The sequence below is a fragment of the Cupressus sempervirens genome, chromosome 9 (genome assembly GCF_028749045.1).
Source record: "Cupressus sempervirens isolate cs-2001-9-10 chromosome 9, ASM2874904v1, whole genome shotgun sequence".
In the NCBI taxonomy this organism is placed as follows: domain Eukaryota; kingdom Viridiplantae; phylum Streptophyta; class Pinopsida; order Cupressales; family Cupressaceae; genus Cupressus; species Cupressus sempervirens.
Genome location: NC_143126.1, coordinates 378180585 through 378201014, shown reverse-complemented (window position 1 = coordinate 378201014; position 20430 = coordinate 378180585). Strand labels below are relative to the sequence as shown.

At 35.2% G+C, this 20430-nt stretch overlaps 1 protein-coding gene across 1 annotated transcript in view; it reads left to right on the top strand.

The window, feature by feature from the left end:
- HCF244 (NAD(P)-binding Rossmann-fold superfamily protein) overlaps positions 1-20430 on the top strand; it is a 257194-nt gene that overhangs the window by 47094 nt on the left and 189670 nt on the right. The window contains exon 2 of the mRNA XM_089800195.1: positions 14717-14934. Coding sequence (XP_089656321.1) covers positions 14717-14934 — 218 coding nt within the window. The remainder of the gene's footprint in view (positions 1-14716; positions 14935-20430) is intronic.

Sequence of the window (20430 nt, the reverse complement as noted above, 5' to 3'; positions counted from 1 at the left end):
GATGACATAAATATTGTACTTGGGCATATCGTCAATAAATATGGAGTGCAGGTCCACCAGGAGAAGATTCAAGCAATCTCTGATTTGCCCCCACCAAAATTGCTCTCTGAGTTGTGAGGGTTCTTTGGATCGTGTAGTTATTACCGAAGGTTTTTAAAAGGATTCTCTTAGCCCAGAGCACCATTAATAAATCTGACTAAGAAGGGTTCCTTCCAGTGGAATGAAAAAGCAACACACTTTTGATAAGTTAAAAGAAGTTATGAGCACTTGCTCGGTTCTCACCTTACCTAAATTCACTTAACCATTCATTTTGGAGTGTAACGCATCCAGAGAGGGCATTGGTGCGGTATTGATGCAAGATAGACACCCTATAGCCTATGAAAGCCGAAAGCTTACACAAGAAGAGCGTTTATATTCCATCTATGACAAAGAAATGTTGGCCATCGTGCATGCATTGACCAAGTTCCAACAAATCTGGTGGGTGCCAAGTTTGTCATCCATACCAATCACAATAGTTTGAGATATTTTGCTGGAGCAACAGGATCTGAACAAGAGGCAAAAAAAATGGGTAAGATTCAGGCTTTTGATTTCGACATTGAATATGTGAAGGGAAAGAACAATGTCGTTGCAGATGTTTTGTCAAGAAAACCCACCATTTTCTTACTGTCTCAGATTTCAGTTGACTGGAAAGCATACTTATTAGTGGAATATTCCAAAAACACATTTCCATGTAAGGTAATGGACGGCGACACTCAGGATGACCGATACAAGGTGGTGGATGACATCACTTACTATAAGGACTGGATATACTTAGTGCCTGAATTCAACCTGAAGTAGAAAATCCTAAAGGAAATACATTTCTCATTCTTGGTCGGGCACTCGGGGTTTCTCAAAACCTATAAACAGCTCAAGGAGAGGTTTTCGTAGAAGGGACTTAAAGGTGATGTTTTGCAGTATGTATGGGAATGTGCACTTTGCCAGCAAAACAAATCCGAACACACTTTACCTCCTGGGCTATTGCAACCCTTGCCGATACCAGAACAGAAGTGGGAAAGTATCTCTATGGACTTCATCAGCGAACTTCCTGGGGTAAATGGAAGGGATTGTATCTTTGTTGTAGTTGACAGATTGACAAATATGCAAACTTCTTCGCCATCTCTGTAGATTTCCAAGCTACACAGGTAGCTGATTTATTTTCGGGTTACCCCGAAACATCATTACTGATAGGGATGGCTGGTTTCTCAATATTTTCTGGATAAAATTATTTCTTATTGGCAAGAACAAAGTTGTTTGCCAAGTACTAGCTACCACCCTCAGACAGATGGACAAACGAAGATTGTGAACAAGTGGCTAGAAGGCTACCTCCAGAGTACATTTCGGCATAACAATGGGCATGGGTCAAATGAATGCATCTGGGGGAATATTGTTACAATCCAACCTACCACATGTCTATTTGGATGACACCCTTCAAAGCACTATACGGGTATGAACCCCTTTCATTTATCAACATGGTACTGGGTGATAGTTGCACATCAAGGGTGAGGTACTGGCTTCAGAAAGGGCAAGACATCTTGAGATTCTTGAAGGAGAACTTACAAAGGCTGTAGAATCAACAAAAGATCTACGCCCATAGACACCGAATTGAGAGAAGTTTTGAAGTGGGAGACTTGGTCTATCTCAAGCTCTAGCCATATTGGCAAACCTCATTGAAGACAAAAGGGAAAGAAAAATTGAAGCCATGTTTGTATGGTCCTTATCGTGTAACTCGCCGTATCGGTGAAGTTGCCTATGAACTCGAACTTCCAGAAGGGAGACGCATTCATAATGCCTTTCATGTCTCTTTCCTTAAGAAAGCCATGGGATAGAACATCACAGTAACCACAGACCTTCTGCTACTCAATGAAGGGAAGCTCGTGTTAGAACCAACCAAGATCATTGATGTACGGGAGAAGACTGCGAAATTGCACCGTGAGGGAATACTTGGTACGTTGGAAACACATGCCACTCGACAATGTGACTTGGGAAGGTGAAGAGATTCTTTAGCATCCAAAATTGCATTTTCTTGAGGACAAGCAAATTTTGGGATGAGAGGACTATAATGTTCCCATCATAAAGTAAATAATTAATCAAAGCCTTGTTTATGGGCCGATTGATTTAGTATATCTCGGAGCCCTTTTTATTTTAATTGTTTCCATAGGTGTTGCCGTTGGCTGTCTTTGTAAACCCTGGGAGTTCCTGCAAAGGGTATTTAAGCATGACATGTAGGTAGTAGTTGGCATGCGATTTGGATTATTCTTCTTTGTACTGCGAGTACTTGTTGGGATTCTTTGTTGTTTTCCATTTTGGAAGTGAAAGATATTTCCTACTTGGCTGTTGTGGTTTTGGTGGGAATCAATCCTCACCCTATTCCGTTCATTGTATTTATTTGCTTTGGATCTGGCAAATCCGGAACACCATTTTAGTTTGGAATATATCTATATCTATTTGTGTCTGTCTCAATATACCTTGGTGTGTTTGTACAATTTCCTTGAAGTTTTCAATCCATTCTAGAGGACTTAGCTTGAGTGAATCTGAAGAACAAAACTATGCAACATCACCTCTGTCAAGCACGGCCTCTTTATTTCCTTACTGAACACTCAACTCCATCACCGTCCGACATCCTCCTGTCATTGTATGGACCCTCTATCTCAGCTCTTGCTATTGTACGAACACAATCATTACCATACGACCATTCAACTGCTACCGTATGGCCTCTTCTAATACTACCGTACGACCTCTTCTAATCCTACCGTATGGTCTCCCATTATGCACTGCTTGCTCCACAGTAGTGTATGGCCCCCCATTGCACTCCAACGCTACCGTATGGCTTCTCATGTGTGTACTGTCTACTAGAATACTATCGTACAACCTCCCAATAGTGCATTTGATGAATACTTGATAGGCATTTCACAGTTGGAACATGTTGGAAGGGAAACAAAACATTACAAACCCCAAAACATGTAGAAATCATCAGAAGGCATTGCTTCCATAAAAATGCTGATTTGTAATCAGCAACAAAGGTTTTTAATGGAGTATGGATTAAACACTGAAAGGACTCTTGTGCAATGATATGGAAAGGTATATACAAAGGCTGCAATGTGACTTGTGATGATGAGAAAATGAGGCAAAGTGAGCTCTTATAGATATCTCTGAGGAAAGGTGAATTCCAAGTACATGGGATGCGCGCACATGACATTTTTTGACTCTTTAAAAGTAACTTCTAGTCAAAAATGTGTTATCAAGACGTAATTACATGTAAAGGAATTTTCATGTAATCATGACATGCAATTGGGTGTGGAGAGTGAGATGTGTGAAAGTGGAAATGGCAAATGAGATTACATGTACATGCAGATGATGGATGGAAATACATGTAATTGCATGTAAAGAGTGAGATGCGAAGCATTATGATATGTAATGATGGACATGAAGTGAAATGTTCAAGCTCTTGGGAAAGAACTTGGAATTTCTTGAAAATGAAGAGAAACAAGAGAACAAACAAAAAAGCAAATAAAAAAAGCACAAAAAAAACACATGCCTTCGGTTTGACACTCAAACATGTCAAGAGACAAGTGGTTTTATAATGCAATTTTCGAATTTGGAGTTTGGGGAAAATCCAAAAATGTGAAAATGATAGTGTACGTCATATTTAAAGGAAAAATACACTTTTCATGGCATCTCTATCAACAAGTGTAATACATCAAGCTAAAATGTGCAAGATAATAGCAAGATAATTATGAATTAATGAACAAAATTGAAAGTGTCCACTTGTTGTTAATGATCCAACAATGAAGGAGGAAGAAGCTCTATCTTTGAAAAATTCCAAAGCAAACTTTGATTTCTTCAATCCTTGCAATGATGAATGATTCATGAGCAAGTGATGAGGCGTTTTTCATGTAAATGCCCAAAAATGTGGTCAACAAATACCGAAGCACAAATCATTTTTGGCAAAATGCATGGAAAGAACCCGTTTTTGACAAAAATGTGGATTCATGAGGGCATTACATGCAGCATTTTTCATCTTAGAATGCAAAAACATGACCCTTAATGCATTGATCACACCATCAAAGGTCAAAACGACATCTATTAGAGCCAAAACATGCTTGCAAAACCCCGAGTCTAAATGTTTTTAAGGAACACGTGGATCCAAAAGAGGTTAAATGATGAATCGGTTTTCACATGGATAGGGACACCAAATGCATGGAAATGCATGGAGATGCAAAAACACCTTTGGAGGAAGAGAGTTCAAGACATTTCATGAAGAGATCTAGTGTATCCATGCAAAAATGTGATCTTCAAGGGCATGTGCATGTATTATTTTTGCTCTTGGAAGCAAAAATGCAGTTTCAAGATGCAATAACATGGAATGAGAGCCCAAACCAGCATATTCAATAAAAATATGTCTTTAGCCTTCTTTCAAACCAAACACACTCTTAGAGTGCATATGCATGTTTTAAAACCATGCATATTGGTCAAAAACGTGGTCTTGGGATGCACGAGCACTTTTTAAAACATGTGAATATGCTGGCCTTTGTTGAATGCACTCTTAGAGTGCATATGCATGCTCCGAAAATATGCATATATGCTTGAGTCATTCTTGGAAGGTCATTGCATGTTTTAAATCAAAGGAATTTACATGCTTTTGATTCAAAAGCTCACTCTCTAGATGCATTTTCATATTTAAAATATGCAAATAAGTCTAAAGTTAAAATTGCACAACTTAAGTGATTTAAATAAGCACATGTTTATTTAATTTTTGATGAAATATTACTTATTAGGCCATAAGTAATATTTACACTATGTTTTATCATATAGTATGCAAATATTATTTAAAAAGTAATATTTACTAGGTTATTTCAATTTAAAAGTAAAAAATTAAAATAAACTATATAGTTTATATAGTCACTTAAGTGAAAAATAAAAATGCGCTCAACTAAAAAACATAACATAAAGTGCTCTATAGTTACTTTAAGTGAAAAATTAAATGATAAAGTAATTTAAAGACATAACATAAAGTGTATTTATGTTATATTTTTCAAAAAGTGAATGTCAACTTCAAAATATAACATGATTTTTTAAATCATGTAGTTGCACTTGGAGAGTGCACGTTTTGGGCACTAAAATGGTCTTATCTTTTGACTACCAACTCCGATTAAAGTCTAAAATAGACCAAATCGAAAGGAAAACTGAAAGCAATGTTTTTTATAAAACCAAAAGACTAAAAACCAACAAACACACACTCAAAAATGAGAAAAAGGACATTGAAGGCTTCAAAAATCAAGTATAGGCTCGACAAACAAAAAAACGAAAAAGACTTGACAAAAACCTTTAGTAAAAGAATTTGTTACGTGAATTGGATTTGATCGATCAATCAAATTAACCAATTGAATAACAAATTCAACTCAGAGAAATGCGAAACTAGTTTGAAAAAGTTTCATACTGTTACCTGCATTTTGTGGTGACAAAATGCAGGGCAACATTTCGAACGGGTCATACTTCTTCGAAACAAATTGCTTCTTTTTTACTAATCACATCTTTTTTGGATATAATATTTTCTTTGAAAGAACACAATACATTTCTTTTGGTTTAAAAACCAAATCACATCTCTGCATTGGTTATGTTTTTGCCTTAACAAATTGGCCAGCATTTTTGCAAAAAATGCCATCTTAATGTTAAATAATACAATCATATCGCTCTATGTTGTAATTACAGTTCAAGCATTTCCTTTTTAAATTGCTGATATTAATGGTTTTTTACATTATGGATTGCTGCATACAAATGCTTTCTTCCTTTCCGTTGCTGCTTGATTGTTTAGATTAAATCTCTTGTACGGAGATGTTTTTGCATAGGCACTGCCTTGGGTGATTTTAGACTTCTTAATCTCTGCTAATCTGAAATATATGGATGTAACCCAGCCATGAAAGATTTGTGCTTCATTCTGAAAGCCTCATAATCAAGCATCTCTAGATCTACATATTCATCTTGTTTTCTCCATTGTGCTCTAGGTCACAGCTAGCAGAAAAGACTCTATTTATGCATCTTGTCTTTTCTTTTTATTTAGGCAGCCTTTTGTAAATCTATGAACTAGAGGTGACTTGCAGTTCATACCAAGTAAATTGTAATGTACCCTTTCTAGCACAAGCTGTATGATTTTGTTGTTAGCCTATTTCTCTATGGTTTCGTAGGCTAACTGGGACATTTAAGGGCCCAGACAATTTTCATTGCAAGTCAATTTGAGGTGTATGGATACAGTTTTGGGCATAATTGCTATTAATAGTAATTCGTTATGGGCATAGTTCTGATCTTCAACGACAGTGTCAATGTCATTGGTAAATGATTAAATATTGACAGAAGATTTTAATCTCATTGATATGGTTTATTTATACATTAATTAAGTTAGTTTATAAAGTTAAATATAATAGTTTAATTTTATTAATGTGGGACTATGCTTAAGTGGAAAACATTTAAATATTAAAAATCCCTGTATTTTATAACACATTGGAGGCATAAAATGTAAATGAGGACTTAAGCTAAAGGGAAAGTTATTTTAAGTGACATGGAGAAATATTAAAGGAAAAACATTCATGGAAAATAGTGGAAAAATAAATTGTGAGAAAATAGGAGAAAAAACAAAATCCTAAAAAAATAGGGGAAAACAAAAAAGATGAGGAAAAGTGGTTTTGTTTATCTCACATTGGTAAGATGAGTGAATGAGCTCTTATGAGAGCATAATAGAAGATTGCCAAGAGCTCACTTTTAGGCATGCTAGAAAATATATGAAATTGATTAATTTGTTTGAAGAGTTTTTCTCAAAGACTTGGAGGACAAAATCTCTTTTCCTTGACAATCTCTACGGTGTTGAAAGATATAGTCTGTGGATTTGATCAAACTACAAGATAAAATTATATTGTTTGATATAGCTATTTTCTTCCATTTGCCAATATGATAGTTGCCAAGAGGGGTTCAATTTGGAGTTTGAATTCTGGAATTTGAAGGGTGAAGTATTGAGTTTGATCTTCTATTGAATGTTGAGGTCTTCCATTGGTTATAGTGAAACCCAAAGCTATCGTACATATCAAGGACTTTTTGAAGGAGTGTTGTATTGTTTGGACAACATATCTAGGGTGCCTTACTTGTCTAATTACCGTCATACAATGTAATGCCCCCCTTCTCGAATAGGGTTTAATAATAAATAAATAATCAATACAATTTATTATATAAATAATAATAAACAAGAATTCAATAGATAAATAACACTATTAAATATAAAGATAATTAAATGAATAGTATAATGTAATACAATATAATTTTAATATAGTTAAATAAATAATATTAAAAATATGAAAATAAAATAAAATTAGTTAATTGATTAATAATAATAAAATTAATGAAACTTAAATAAATAAAAATAAAAATAAAATATAAAAATAAAAATAAAATTATAGTTAAAATATAAAGTAATAAAAATGGAATATAATATGATTAAACTTAGTTAACTTAATGAAGGGTCAAGAGATATGAAAGGAAAAGTTGGACTCCCTCAAACATGAGATGTAAAAAAAGAGAACTTCAATTGGAAGGGGGGAGAAATAGAAAGAAAAAAGAGCATAGAAATTAATGAAAGTTATTAAATTTGAAGGGTTGTGACTCTTCTAAAGTGGTAGCAATGAGGAAATATTGTTACTCTTTCAAAGGGCAACAATGATGAAGGGTTGTGACTCCTTTAAAGGGTGGTACTTATGAAAGGTTGCGACTCTTACAAAGGGCAACGATAATAAAAGTTTGTTACTCTTAAAAGGAGTAGTAATTGTAAAAAGGTTGTGATCTTTGTGAATGGAAAACATGATGAAGAGGTGTAACTCTTCTCCATCTTGGAAGATATAAAGGAAGAATGTTTCATTTGTAGGCCAAGGAAAGGAGAAAAACTTGGGGAATAAAGTATAAAGGAGATTTCCAAGCCAAAAAATGGGAGCAAAATAAAAAATTATTAATCAAATTTTGAGAGCAAAGGAAAAGTAAACAATTGTATTGACAGGGGACATTACAAGTGGTATCATAGCATGATCTTTCCATGTTGTAGGATTACAAAAGACAATTATATGCAAATTTTTGTGAAGGAACCATAATATATTATAAGACAGACTGCACACCTATGAATGCTTGGGAAGAGATAAAGTCTCCCCAATGAATTCAAGAGCCACATACATCCTAATGTGATATCTATAAAAACTTGGGAAGAGATAAGATCTCTCTCAAGGATTTTTGAGATAGATATATCCTAAAGGGATATCCATAGAGGCTTGGAAGAGACAAAGTTTCTCCCATGATTTTAGAGATGAACACGTTCTAAAGGGATATCCATAGAGGCTTGGGAAGAGATAGTCTATCCTAAGGATTATAGAGATGGATACATCCTAAAGGGATATCCATAGAGCCCTAGGAGAATATAGTCTCTCCCATGGATTATAGAGATAAATACATGCTTAAGGTATATCCATTAAGGCCCGGGAAGAGATAGTCTCTCCCAAGGATTATGAAGATGGATACATCTTAAAGGGATATCGATTAAGGCTTGGGAAAAGATAAATTCTCTCCCAATGATTAAGGATAGAAATACTAAGTAAATGATATCTATAAGACCTTAGGGGAGAAATCTGTAATGAGATGGTGACATAGCTGGAGGACTATTCTAGAATGGCCATAAGACAACTGAATCCCATGGAGGTCCTCCCAGAGAGCGTAAACCTGATTATGAACTCCCCCTAAGGATCAAGATTATCATCACGACTCATCATGGAACAAGACAATGCATAACAAAGGAGAAGGAAACACATTGAGATAAGTTCCATCTTTTGAATTTTTCATCTAATTTTAAATTTGAATATTGTGATCTTTAGATTTGATGGATAAAAATATTGTAATTCTAACTTCGAGAATTTTCCATTTCAGGGCTGCTGGATTGGATATTGGAGACACCGCTCACACCAAAGGTTCACATTGCTTGAGGACAAGCTATTTTGTGGAAGGGAAAACTATAATGCCCCCTTTCTCGAATAGGATTTAATAGTAAATAAGTAGTATAATTTATTATATGAATAATTATAAAGAAGAATTTAATAGATAAATAACACTATTAAATATAAAGATAATTAAATGAATAATATAATATAATTGTAATATAGTTAAATCAATAGTATTAAAAATATAAAAATAAAATAAAATAAGCTAACTAATTAGTTATAATTTATAATAATTAAAATTAAATTAACATAAAAGGAATAAAATAAAAATAAAAATATAAATTAATATAATTAAACTTAGTTAACTTAATGAAGGGTCAAGAGGCATGAAATGAAAAGTTGTGACTTCCTCAAATCAAACATGAGATATAAAAAGGGTGAAGAGAACTTCATTTGGAAAGGGGGGAGAAAAAAGAAGAAAAAGAGCATAGGAATCGATAAAGGGTATTAAATCTGAAGGGTTGCGACTCTTCTAAAGGGGCAGCAATGACGGAATATTGTTACTCTTTTGAAGGGCAACAATGATCAGGATTGTGACTCTTTTAAATGGTGGTAATTATGAAAGGTTGTGACTCTTTTAAAAGGCAACAACAATGAAGTTCTGTGACTCTTCAAAGGAGTAGTAACTGTAAATAAGTTGTGACCATTGCAAATGGAAAACATGATGAAGAGGTGTATCTCTTCTCCACCTTGGCAGATATAAAGGAAGAATGTTTCATTTGTGGGACGAGGAAAGGAGAGAAATTTGGGGATTAACATATTATTCTCAAAGGCAACAATGAAAAGGGGAGATTCAATATTAATGAAAGGTGGTGACCTTTTCAATAAGGTATTAAGGAGATTTCATTCCAAGAGAAAAGGGGGAGCAATAATAAAAGATTATTAATCAAATCTTGAGAGCAAAGAAAAGTAAACAGTCGTCTTGAAAGGAGACATTGGATACAAGTCTATATTTCCATCAAAGGTGCTGCTAGCAGATTGAGACACATTGTGACTACACACTATACAAACTTGTAGAAGCTATAAGACTGCCGTACCAGTGAATACATGGCCATACCTGTTCAAAGGACTTCCATACAAGGTTTAGGAAGGAAGTTGGGGGAATCATAATGATGCTGTAGCATACAGAGAGCTAAGTTGAGCTTCAGCAGTAATTTGGTCTACAAACCTTGCCATCATGATATTCATTGAGGAGTCCAAATAATATTCCACCGCTATGCTTTGGTTTTATTGTGTTAGTATAGTCAATGTACTTGGCTCCTTAAGAGTTTCTGTTATGACCTCCTATTTGGCAGTGATAATAGGTTTTATGTGTGATTTCATGAGCATACTTGGTTCCATAGCACATTGTTATCAGAAGTCATTGCATTTAAGTTTGATTATAAGTGTGTTTTTGCACATTGGCTGTTGAAAGTAGCAATATAGGCAATTCTTGTTGATTGAGTTCATATTATTCAAAACAAAAAAAAGAGATAAAACCAGGCAGTGCGTTAGATAAATGCTTTGATCCACCAAGTGCCCTGTATCATTGCTTATTTTTATTAGTTGCTTAAACTGGTCCCTCAAGAACCTTCGTTTCAAGACATGTTGAATATCGTTAAGTGAAAAATCATATATTTTATATCCTAAAGGACACAATATGCCTTTTCTCATGGCAATCAATTTCATTATCACGTACTCAGTATATCTTCCACTATCTAATTGGTTACTTTACAACAAAGACTACTCCAAATGATGTATTCTTATCAACCACATGAGTATGTTCAACATCACCCTTGAGATATGGACTGTTATACCCTTCTGATCTTTCCATTTGACATCATCGACAATATGTCCAACAATCCCATTCATCCAGCTTAGCATCAATGACAATACTCCCAATAGAGGTTGTCCCAGATAGAATTTACTTTTGTCTCTGTAATCACTTGCTTCTTTCATCTTCTTTTCTACCCCTAGTGCTGATGATATTGCTTACTCTGATGCAAATTTTCAATTGTGACTAAATGGTTGCTGCTGGATCTATTGTGAGTGTTGTGTCTACTGCTGTTTTTGAAACAGGATCTGTAACTGGGAAAGCTGTGGCTTTTTCTGCCTTGGGAACCTCGGGTCATGAATGAATGCTTAATCCATTATCTTTAGAGCTGCTACAGGAGGTGCCCAAAATATTTCTTATCATCCTTAAGTTCAGACTAGGGACCATATTAGAAAGTTTTTTGATGTCCCTGTGCCTTAATTTGTTGTACAAATCACGATGATGAGAAAGGGGTTCATTATTCATGATTGGTTTTTCCCAAAAGTTAGTCTTCTTATTGCCATTCAGTGGCAGCCATGAAATGTCTGCTAATCATTGCAACAGATTTAATCATAAAGCTCCAAAATCTTGAGACTCACCTTTAGGGACAATATTTGAAAGGCGACCAGCATGATTGGATTTAACATACTCAGCAATGATTATTTTTACCTAGAGCATGTGGCGAGGGTTGATGAATTACCAATGTAATGTTCCCAGTTAGGATTCCTTGGGATTAAGGGATAAATAATCAAATTCTTACAAATCTTAATCCCTAATATCACTGTTAATGTTATGACTGTGTAATGTCCTCACCTATATTGCTTATGAACCAACATCATCCAGCTTGACCACATCACTTACTAAGCACAATCCACTTGACCACAAAATGAAACGGTTCCATCCATTACACACACATAGAGCAATGAAATATGATGCCAGCTCACGTTATTTATGATCCTTCTCAAAGCAGTTTGAGCACGGTGTATGATAAGAGACAATAACCAAAATAAAACACTTCCCGAACAGGAAGTAATATTATCGCAGGTAAGATGATTTCTCTTGCAGCTATTAAAATGTTAACACTCCCTCTTAGCAAGAGAGAAATCATTAGTTTGTCATATCATAACAATTACATACCGCTGCACTCAAATAGTGTCAATAACACAATCTCATCATAGATTTTCTCAATAAAAATTGTAATCTCATCATAACAATATTCATCATAGCTACTTCTAGAGGGTGAATTAGAAAAACATAAAATAAAGTTGTGGAGTGACACACATGACTTCCACCATGGCTATCTCGTAGAGGGTGGATCCACCATAGCTACTCCTAGAGGGTGGAACAAGAGTTTTTACCCTGAACTTCTTTGAGAGAAGAACTTATTAGCAAGGGATTTCACCTCAAACTTCTCTTGTAGAGAAGAACTCATTAACAAGGGATTGCACCTCAAACTTCTCTTGTAGAGAAGAATTCATTAGCAAGGGAGAGCACCTCGAACTTCTCTTGTAGAGAAGAAATTATTAACAAGGGAATTCACTTTGAATTTCTCTCCAAGAGAAGAACTCAATAAACAAGGGATTGCACCTTGAACTTCTCCCTCACGGAGAACTCATTAACAAGTCTTCAAAATGATAAGGCTTTCTAAATGTCAACCTTCTAACCTCCCAAATTAGACTCCCTCTGAATTTGACATCGAACCTTCCAACCTCCTCATCCAAGGTTGCCTATGGTGAATAGATAGACTCCCACTGAATAAAGACTCCCGCTCAGCAGGGGCAGCATTCTCGCTGCTTTGATTATCATAACAAAATAGATCTGATTCCAATGTTGACCACATAAGAAGTTTTAGCACTCATAGTGCTACATGAGCTAGTTGATTCTTAGCAAAAGTATTTGGCACTCCCCTTCGGCTGCTCAAGCTCCCTTTAAATCTTAATTCCTCCTCTTCGATTAAACTGATCACAAAATAATCTGAATAGGTACTTCTTCGAGAGCCACCAACTCGACTCAGGCTGCAATCTCTCATCATCCTTGTGCTCCTCAATCCATCCTGGAAGCATTTTAGAGAGATTAGTAGGAGTTCAGAGAATCAACTATTCATGAAGAGAAATATTCAGGTCAATGATAAAAGCATACACGATTCACTATTCCTAGTAATATAACATGAATTAATGTTAACTACATTAATCAAATGTAAAAACATAAAAGATCTATCTCCTTATTGTTGAATTTCCTCACAATCCAATAATTTTCTTTTTCAACATCACAAAATTATAGTGCAGGCAGAGAGAGAAAAACTGAAAACCACTACATCTGCTTCTACACGGTCTCAAAAGAATCCCTCAATTCTTGCATTTCTTAAATTCCCAAATTTCTTTTGTTGATCTAGGATCCTTACCAAACTTGGCTCCGATACCATGTTAAATTTTTTAATCAGAATAACATGAATAAATAACAGATAAAGCAAGAAAGAAAAGGACACCTGAGATACCCTGGGAAAACCCTCCTACTTGAGGGGAAAACCTCAGTCATGCCAAAGAAACTCCTTTTAATTGAAATATAGATTGAGACTGATCAAAAAGCTCACAAGCTCAGTCAGAGAATTGAATCCGAGTCTGAGATTGTTTCCACTTAGCAATCATACATAGATTGTAACAATATGAGCTAATTCTGTTAGCAGTTACAATATATAAAGAATCACATAGTCTCCTCAATGATCACAAACAGAGATCGCATCTAAATAGAAAATTATAAATATAAGATGATTGAGTCTCAGCACATACACACACTTAGTGCAATAGTCCCAGAACACACAACACACTGTAGTATTTAGGACATGATCACAAAGATTCTGATACAGAGCAGAGAGAACGAATACTAAAATCACTTTTCACCCAGCTAGCAAAGAAAACTCAACACTTATATTTCCTTGCAGCGGATTGACATTAAAATTGTGATCATAGCGATACCAAATAATGATATTCCGGATGAATGAATATAATACAAATGAACAGAACAAATATATATCCCCCATAAAGCTGAAGAGTGCTTCATTGAAGGTGAAAGGTTGGCAGTCATGGAACGACGATGACATCTTTAATATGAGAACCAATGGCCAATGAACCAACATCATTCAGCTTGACTGCATCACTCACACGATCCACTTGACCAGGAAATGAAGCTCTCCCATCCATTATGCACACAGAGCCATGAAATAGGATTGCTCATGTTATTTACAATCCTTCTCAAAACACTTTAAGCATGATGACTTGAACATGAAGGAAAATTATCACAGTTAAGATGATTTCTCTTGCAGCTATTAAAACATTAACAAATGCAAGGTTAAACTAGTGACTGATAAATAAGATTAAAATAAATAAAATTTGCATACAGTGAATTCTAATACATACTCTACTAGATACCATAGACTTGAATTTTTTTAAAGCATTAGGAATGAAACTAGTGAGTGTACAAGCTTAGATAATCACATGTTTAAAAATTGCCCAAGGTCAAGTTACAAGGTATCAAATGTCTTAGAGTAATGTATTAACAAGCAAAGTATTGACTATTGAGTTTCTTTGATAACCATGCAAATAATAAATTCAATAGGAAAATCCTATCTTGTCAAAAACATGGTTGACTACATAACATGAAATAATGAATAATGCAATGCATCAACACGTGCCACAAATAAGCATTCTGTCAAGCTTGGCATTGGAGTTTCTTTACAGCTAGTAATTATGTGGGTGGTTTTTCATTATAATCTTCATTGATTATATTTATAGCTCTTTACAAAATTTGATTAATTGTTTGCTAATACAATGTACAATATACTTTCCTCTTACCTATTTTTTGCTTCTGTTAGGAAAAAATCGTACATGTATAGTTTTAAATTCTGCTGCAACAGCCATGTCGGGAACACCAGTTAGGTCAACAAGCATTTTGGTGGTTGGGGCAACAGGTACATTGGGACGACAAATAGTAAGGAGAGCACTTGATGAAGGGTATGATGTGAGGTGTTTGGTGCGACCTCGACCATCTCCTGCTGACTTTCTTCGTGATTGGGGTGCAACAGTTGTTAATGTAGGGTGTTTTAACCAACTTTAGTAGTCAAAATTCTAATATGTAGTTCAAGGATTGTTTTAGGTCTCTCCATATTATATTAATTTATAAAATTGTGCCATCCATTTATTTTCTAAGATTTTTTCTCATATCCATGTAGATACATGGTTAAAGAATTTTGTAGCTTTTTCTAAGCTGGAACATGGTTAAAGTTTTCTTTAATGTATTGAATATCTCCAGAACTTGGCTCATATCCCAGTAGATGTTAACATTAGTTCATTTAACATTTTATTTAGGACTAAATAATATCATTCATAGTATGTAACTAATACTAATTGAGTGCTTCCTTTGTAGATCCATCTTAGGACTGATCTAATGCATCATTTTTATTTAAAAGACTCACATCAAACATATCTTGTTGCATATCAGATTCAAATTATGATGGATATGTGCTAGTATGAAAAACACACATTTAGTTTGATAACTTCCTAGAATAAATCAATGTATGACTTTCTTGGAAACAATCAATTGATAAAGTCTAAAGATGCTGTTTGTTATATTTCATTTTCTCTATTTATCATCTTTATTTCTATTAGGGAGCTATGTACCTATGGAAATTTTAGCATCCATCTGCTCGCCTACTTCACCAACAGTCTAACTTCATGTGGGATGTAGAATTTTCCTCATAGTGCACATTACTATGTGAGGATATAATCTTTTGAGTTGATAGTGGAGTTAGCGTTTTTAATGTTTTTTAGATTATTGTATTGAGGTTCTATTTAGGGTGTCCGATCCTAACTATCTAGTGTGTAGGGTCTCCCCTACAAATGAACTTGTTCTTCTTCAGCATGTATGCCATAAATGGATTCTTTAACTAAACGTTGCATAATTAACCGATGGGGGATACTGCTGCCTTGAGCTACATGCTGCACACACCAACAATATATGGTTATAGCTGAAATGTTTCATTTTCTAGCACTATCTATATACCTGTAATCTCAATGGGGTTACTGCTTGAGATACCTTTCAGCACTAAAATGTCCTTGGGAAAAGTTGACTGTTTGACTCCCACATGAGAACCAAGAGCCAACCAACTATACTCTCATTGACAAAAGTGGGGTTAGTGTTGTTTCTCATGCAATTAAGTCATATTGTAGTTTCAATTTCCGCCTTACTTTTAGAATAGATTGGTGAAAGTTCTAATATAAGCATATTTTGTCATTTTACATTTATTTAGTACATAATTTTGTTAGCTGTGATCTTTAATGCATATCAAATGGATTTCTGTTTGTAAATTGGATTGGGCATGCAGGTTGCTCTATAATAAATTGTTAACATTTGACTTTTAAAGCTATATTTTGGAAATTGTTTGTCATACCCTTTAGGAATGTTGTGTGTTGATTTGGAGCTTCACTTGATTTCTATTGGGAAAGAATTTGGAGGGTTCAATGGGTTGATATGAGTATAATGACAAAGGGGAATTAAGAAAGATGTTTGACACATTTGTGGATTCATATTTATAGAAACAAAGAGGTGATATGAAATTGCAATTTAGAAGGATTGCCAGCTAAAATGATAAGGGATCTATGCCACAAACCTTAATCTTTGAGAGGAGATAAATTATTGAGGCGAGAAAGGTGATCAGCTCGACAAACATTCTATGAGTCCATTTCCAATTTTAGATGAGCACTCCATAACACAAATTGTTTGATAGTAAAATATACACTACTAGGGAACATCAGTTGTAATGAAGACTGAAGTTTCTTGGGACAATGAACTAGATCAAACTGCTCCTGAATGCTATCAAGCTCTTGAATCACTCATCCAATCTCCTTTTCTCTTTCCTTTTTTTCTCTCTCTCTGAATTTTGTGACAATAGTGAGGATTGCTATTTGAGGGCCTTTCAAAGAATCTTTAGTTGTTTTAAGCTTATAGGTGAACTCTTCAGTGTTTTCTCTTGTTTCCTTGGACATACATAAAGCCTCATCTGCGAGCCCGACAGCCGCATCTCTATCTTTGATCATATGGAAGTATGTCGATTTCATATCGCATTGTGTTCATAATTATTTGCAAATCAGCATAGGTAATTTGTTCATGTTTGTCTTTGTGTCCTTAAAAAAAAATTCAACAAATATTTTTGTCATCCAACTTAGGTAAGGTGTGCAATTCATTTTCAACTGACCCCATTGATTGTTTCCTCCAGCTTTCCTCGTGGATGTCAAGATCATGCAAAGCTAATGGACTGCTGTTACAGGACATACTAAAATCAAAACCTATTTCATACTTCCAATAGTGTCTGTATGGCTGTCCCAAGTTTCATGTGCCTCTCCTTACTTGATGAAAATGCTCAACAATAAGTTATGGATCCACATAAGCAATTTCATTAAGCCTTTGATCCAAATTAGCTCCATGCAATAATATTTTTTATTAGTCTTCAAGATCAAACCTCTCAAAATCAGCTGTCTTAATGTCATCCTCTATTCATAATTCCTGAGACCAAATTAGGGCAGCACTTTAGTCAAAAGGAAATTCATCCCAAATCAGTTCTTCATTATATTTGGTTTCAAGATAACTTGGATCCCCTGGATTGAAGAGCTGGTTGCTTTGGGATATGTTTATTTATTTGCACAGAGTCAACAGAAAGATTCACAGATTAGCATACATCTTGGATCCCCTGGATTGAAGAGCTGGTTGCTTTGAGATATGTTTATTTATTTGCACAGAGTAAACAGAAAGATTCATAGAGTAGCATACAGCACATAATAATTAAAATAGAAGTCATAAACATAATACTGGCAGAGTGATAGACTTTATTTCCATGTTAGGTCATAGCAATAGTAACTCATTCTTGGTACCATCTGGCTACATACTTAAAGTGTCTGACAATGGTTGAGTATACCAACCATCGCCAACATCCTACAACTACCCCAAGAACTAATTAACATTACATTTCCATTAAAACATACACCAAAAGTAATATTTCCACTAAACTATGGCTAACATTATGCTTGTTGTGTTCCCCCTGAGTGGTTGCCCCCCTAAACATATTCCTTATTTTTATTTTTTGCATTTTTGACACATTATTGTTCTATTTATAACAGAGAGTAATTCTTCAATCCACAACCGCTGAATTGATACAAAATGATAGATTGAGAATATAAATAAATCATCAATATTTTAAATTCCAAATGATGGACCTTCTTGACATGCTTGAGGTGCTTAACCTCTTGATGTGCTATATGGTGCTGACTGGTCTAACATTCAATTTCAGACTTTAAAGCCCTCTTTGGTACTGTTGGAAATTCTAAACTGATGTTATTTTCTCTTTGTATGCCTCCATCAACATGTATGACAACCTTAATCTTATAAAAATGAGTTCTTGAAGAGTGGCAACCCTTTTTTGGAATCTTGGTATACATGTTTGACCTTCCAAAGAGGCACATAGACAAAGCCTTCTAACTTTTAAATAGACCTCCTTTTGCCTTTCTTCGAAATGTATGTCAGCTTTAAAATCTGGCATGATGAACTTATAAAGAGCTGCAATGGATATTAGTAGCCCAATATCCGTTGCATACTTGTATTTTCCCTAGATATGAAGTGGCAATTGTAGAATGGAAATATTACCCAAGTTCATAGAATAATAAGATACATACAAAGAAATAACATAGAACATGCCTTCTTACCACAACATTGAGATGGCGAGGAAATCATTTATTTTATTCATACTAAAACATCATGAGTACATTATCAATATTCCAAAGTCCTTCTAAAAGGCTCGGTTGGTTGGGAAAACCAACCAACACATTCCCTCACTTCCTAACTACCCAACTCGCTCAAGCTTAACAAGTGCTAAATACAATATTACTTTATTATGTACTACATCTACCCCCCCCCCACAAAAAAAAAAAAAAAGGAAAAAAAAAGGTTGTCTTCCAGACGACTACCTAACAAACAAAAATAAAAACTTGAATTCAAGAAGAGGGTTGGGAAGAAATCCCTGTACTCGGGGTTCCACGGAGTCTTTGCGATTCTTGCTCCGCCGCTTTCTGTTTGGCCCGAACTCCTTGCAAAACCGGCAAGACATCCATCTTCTTTGCTCATGCTGCTGTGATTCTACCTTCCAAGGCAGCCTTTTCTATATTCCAGTCTCCCTCCAGGGTCGCCTTTTCTGCCCGCCACACTTTTGCGAGAATAGCCTTTTCAATCTCCCATTCCTTAGCCCACCGTTGTGCCAAGTTTTTGTTAGTAACAATAGTCCACCAAGATAACTAAGAGAGGGGGGTGGAGGGGGTGAATCAATTATCCAACAATTAAAACATTTATCTTCCTTAAATAAACTTAACCATTCAACCAAAGTAAACAACCACCATAATAAGATGCACATAGACAACTACACCAGATATGTTAACTAGTGGAACCCTTGATCAGAGGGAAAATTCGGTGGGAATGATGCCCACAAGATGATGTACTAATATAAATATTCTTTGTTAGAGGATGGACCCTGTTAGGAGTCTATTACAACATTTAGTACATGAGTCCCTGTTAGGAGATTTTGAATCCTTGTTAGGAGTTGTAGTACAATGTATGTAAGAAGAGCCCACTGCCTAAACATGCAATTTCAATTACAAGAAGAGCTCATTGCCCAAAATTAGTAATTTACTGTTAAGTTCCTCTTTCCTCTATTCTGTGAACCAGACCAATTACTTTCAGACCTTGTAGACCAGGTCACAAACCTTGGATCCAAATATCAAACCTCAAATCACACAATAAAACCTCGGCAATGAAGTTTCCTTCACTTCCACTCTACTCTGCTCAACTTTGCATTCTGCTCTCTCTGCTGCTTACAAATTACTTCTGATCAATATGCGTGATAAAGGAAAATGTCCTTTTATACCGAGTTCATAAAACAATTCCTTGAGTCGGCTGTTATACCTTCTCAATTAACTATTATAGGACCACATTAAGAATATGTTACACTTAGCAATAATATTAATCTTCCGCCTTGCAACTTGAATATCTTTTCGTACAAGTAATATTATGACGAGCGAGCTTAGCCACGTCATCACCAACATGTCTTCTTCACATCCTCAACCTTGATTCTTAGAATAACAATTCTGCTAAGAGATATAACAGGTTTACCAGAACATGCCTCTATAAACTCTATCTCAGAACAAACTTTATTCAAATTGAAGGGCGGAAAATGAACAAAATCCTCTCAAGTTCTTGAGCCAATTCAAGAATCAGTAGCACAATCAGAAGAAGAATTGGAAACAGAATCTGATAAAGGAGATTTAGATGAAGAAGGGAAATCATGATCATATCTCCTCCAAAGCCTACACAAGCCTGTACGTCTTCTATACATGGACCCTTTTTGCATGAGGTTGATGATGATGTGGATTCATTTTCCACTGTTTTCATTGCTTCCATTCCGGTCTCGGGGGTTAATATCATGGCTCTTCCTATTTCTTCTACTGCTCCTTGCGTCCCTGCACATGAACAATATGATCACTTAGCAAA